This window comes from Ursus maritimus, unplaced genomic scaffold (assembly GCF_017311325.1).
Source record: "Ursus maritimus isolate PB19 unplaced genomic scaffold, ASM1731132v1 scaffold_5, whole genome shotgun sequence".
Lineage (NCBI taxonomy): Eukaryota > Metazoa > Chordata > Mammalia > Carnivora > Ursidae > Ursus > Ursus maritimus.
The window spans coordinates 76,462,839-76,466,346 of record NW_024426663.1 but is presented as its reverse complement, the minus strand read 5'-3'; the positions used below and the strand labels follow the sequence as shown (position 1 = coordinate 76,466,346).

At 58.3% G+C, this 3,508-nt stretch overlaps 1 protein-coding gene across 4 annotated transcripts in view; it reads right to left on the bottom strand.

The window, feature by feature from the left end:
• Window positions 1–11: 11 nt before the first annotated feature.
• RMND5B (required for meiotic nuclear division 5 homolog B) overlaps window positions 12–3,508 on the bottom strand; it is a 17,720-nt gene continuing 14,223 nt past the window's right edge. For all 4 annotated transcript variants that reach the window (XM_040622579.1, XM_008709490.2, XM_008709489.2 and 1 more), the window contains 4 exons: window positions 2,040–2,205; window positions 760–862; window positions 513–667; window positions 12–418 (listed from right to left, as the gene is read on the bottom strand). In XM_040622579.1, the coding sequence (XP_040478513.1) occupies window positions 355–418; window positions 513–667; window positions 760–862; window positions 2,040–2,205 (488 nt within the window). In that variant the 3' untranslated portion in view covers window positions 12–354. The remainder of the gene's footprint in view (window positions 419–512; window positions 668–759; window positions 863–2,039; window positions 2,206–3,508) is intronic.

The following is a 3,508-nucleotide window of genomic DNA, read 5'->3' as shown; positions in this document are numbered from 1 at the left end:
GGGGGGGGGGGGGGGGGGGGGGTGGAGACTGGAGGCCACCTGGCTGGGGCAGGGTTGAAAAGACGTCTGCGTTGCTGGCTGAGTCCTCTGCCTCTGTGTTGGCGGCTACTGAGTCACTGGCAGATAGAAATGGGGCCACAGCAGGAGTGCAGAGCCAGTGTCTCCTACCCTTCCAGCCAAGGAGCCAGCTACCCAGCAGATTGGTTCCTCTCCCTTCTTGGCCTCTGCCCACGGTGGCGCTCAGCCATTCGCTCTGAAATGAACCACAGTCCGTTTCGGAGCCAACCACCCCCACTGAGACAGCAAGGCTCGTGGGTGGAAAACCCTTCCGACAAAGTTCCTTCGAGGCAGGTATCAGAATATGATGCGTTTCCCATCTGCTGGGTTCTGCTCCATGGGACAGTAGGGACACTTCAGCCTGCACAGGGAGGACAACAAAGAATGTCTTGGGTCTCGGGGGGCTGGCTGGCTGGGGAGCCAAGCCAAGACAGGGCAGAGCACGGGGAACTTACTTTCCTCCATTGATGAGCTTGTTGAGCGCGTCTCGGGAGATCACGTGGCCACAGATGAGCTTGATGGGAGGGTTGGAATCTGACGTCTGCTGCCGGAGGATGGGGCAGGCGAACACCGAGTGGTACCAGCACTTCATGCCCAGTTCGATCTCGATCTGGGGAGGCCAGCAAAGGGGTGAGTCCTACTTCCAGCTGGGGCCGCCCTTCCCAGTGCCTTCTGTCCACCACCCGCCATGCCAGGCCTCACCGGCAGCTCGTCCTTGTGACTCCAGACGCCCGTGCACTGCCTCTGCTCAATCACAGCCTTGATGTTCATCAGCACGGGCAGTGCCACACAGCCTGAGGCAAAGCTGCGGAACAGAGAGCAGGGGCTGCAGTGACTGGGACCAAGAAGCCGGCAGACAAAGGTGCCAGCACGCTGTCGTGGGTGTGTGTCTTGGGGCAGGGCTCTAAAGTGGCACATGGTCAGACTGGTCCTGGACAGTCTCCGGTCGCTCATAAAATGCCACACAGGTAGTTACGTGTGTCCGACTCTAGAGTCGTGCTAACGCACCCCAGAGTTTGAGGATCTATGGGAAAGACAAAAGGAAGATCTAGGGGGTAGATAGCTGCTTGTCCAAACCACTGGAATGTCACTGGTGTGATGGGGACAGTGATCAGTGGGAAAGGGCCCCAGCCTGCCTGTCTCCCCTACTCTGCTGTCGTAATGCCCCTCTGTGACTGGTTATCATCAATGAGGCCACGCAGACACGGGGCGATGCAAATCTCACAATGACTCAGACTGGGGGGGAGGGCGGGGAGTCGACCGGCTGGGCCTCAGGGGCCAAATACCTATGACGCTCAGGGAAATCGTGCACCCAAGAACCATGGGGACGTGTCCCTGGTGTTCCTGCTGGGAAACACTGTTCTTTCACTAGAATCCTTTCCCCTGGGAGGGGGGGGCGGCGGCGGGAGATGACGCAACACTCTCCACCGTGGTGCAGTGTGAGATTCTGGGACCAGGTCCATGTGCCCTTTATTCCCCGTGAGGCCCTGGGCAAGTCCACGCATGCCTTGGGCCTGTGTGTTTTGTCATCTGTAAAATGAGGATAACTACCTGTAATTCCTAACACCTTGTGCGTCTTGCGAACATTACTGTGAAGGAGCCTTCCCAGGGAAAGGTCTCCATGCACGTTGCTCAGGCACCTTCACATCTTCTCAAAGGGAGGTGGTTTGAGAGGAGGCCAGGCTGCAGAGGGTCTTGTGATAATTCAGGGGCGAGGTACAGGCCAGAGACCTCGCTCAAAAGACCTTACAAAAGGGGAACCCTGACCCTGTCACTGACCTTGCGATGACGTCAGGCCACAACTCTTCCTAACCTTAGTTTCTCCAACTGTAAAATCAGGTAATTTCTACCCAGAGGGATGACTAAGGGAGCCAGTTTAGGCCTGAAGAACCAAGTACCATCCGTGGCACATGGACTGGCCTCCACAAATTGTTGCCCCTGAAACCCTCCCACCTGGGCTGCCCCCACAGGGCTGCCGGTACCTGACGCTGAGGGGCGACTCCACCGAAAGCCCGAGCAGGGAGCAAGCATCCCGGGTAAAGGTCTCACAGATCTCTGCCCAATGGCTGTTGTCCAGGAGGTGGCAGTAGGGCGACTTCTCCAAGCCCAGCCGCAGGTACACCAGGCTGCCCATCATCACCTGGATCTCAATCCCGTAGGGAGGTGTGTGAGGTCTCTTCCCTTCCTTCCAAGTGCACCGAGAAGTGAGTCTCAGGTTGGCGCTCACGTTTTTCTTCTCCAACACTAGCTACTCTCCCTTTTAAAAAACTTTCAGGTGGTATCTAGATTTACTAACTGACAGTGCTCGGTTTTTATGATTTCACAAAATGTGAGGTAATAGGGAGGAGTGGAGCTAAAGAACCAGTTACTACCAGTAGGCGTGGTTACGAATGCCGAGCATCTGGAAGGGGAGACTCCAGTGACAAGTCTGGAAATCCTGCTGTGACGGGGAAGGCTCAGGAAGGAAGCTGTGGAGAGGTGCCGAGTGAGTCTTAAGGACACGAGTGGGCGGCCTCCAGGCGGGAGAGGCCCAGGCGGAGCGCAGGCGCACACACCGCCGTGCCCTAAGTGTGGGTGGGCCCACGGCAGGTGTGCAGAGCCTGAGGGGAAGCTGGAAGGGTATGGCAGAGGCAGATGCGAGGAAGAGCCCTGAGTGTGGAGTTCACCTGGGAGACCGTGAGGGAGGGGTCAGGGTTCGCAGTGGGGCGGAAGGCATCCTGGTTACACGCAGCCCAACACCCTGACCCCTGCTGACACCCGCCGGAGCCCGGCAGCCCCCACCCCAGCACCCTGGGGCGCTCACCTCGCTGGTGCAGCCGTGCAAAGGGCTGAAAGTGCCGGGCGTAGCTGAGGGCCTCCAGCTGCTTCTCGGGGCCGCCCGCCAGGAGGCGGATGAAGTGCAGGCGGTGCAGCTTGAACTCCAGGGAGCTGTTGAGCTCGAGCAGGCGCTGCCTGTGGGAGACGGCCCATCTGGGAAGAAAGGGAGCTGCTGGGGCAGGAGAAGGGGCCTGGTGGAGCAGGGACTAAGAGGTGGGCTCCAGATGCCTGAGTGAGGCCCATGAAACAGGGCTGGAGGCGTGTCAAGTACACCAGGTGATGTGAAGGCCATAGAGGGGCCCCGTCCCCCCACTGGCCCATCCGACGGCCAACTTACTCCAATGCCGGCCCTAGGTCTTGTTCATGCAGAGCTTCCAGGATTCGATTCAACTCAAGGAAAGGCTGCTTAAAGTCTAAGTCCACGTTCAGTGTTGATTCCTGTGGGGAGAGCACAATCCCACCGCTGGAGGACTTTGTTTCCAGAACATCCCAGGTCTATAAGGCTGAGTGTTGCAGGCTGGCCTCCTGGAGCGCAGACTACAAAACCCACCCCAGGCCCAGGGTCTTAGAGACCTGCGTTGAGTAGCATGGTGAGAAAATGATTCCTCCGCAGTCCTCTTCATTACACTGCTAG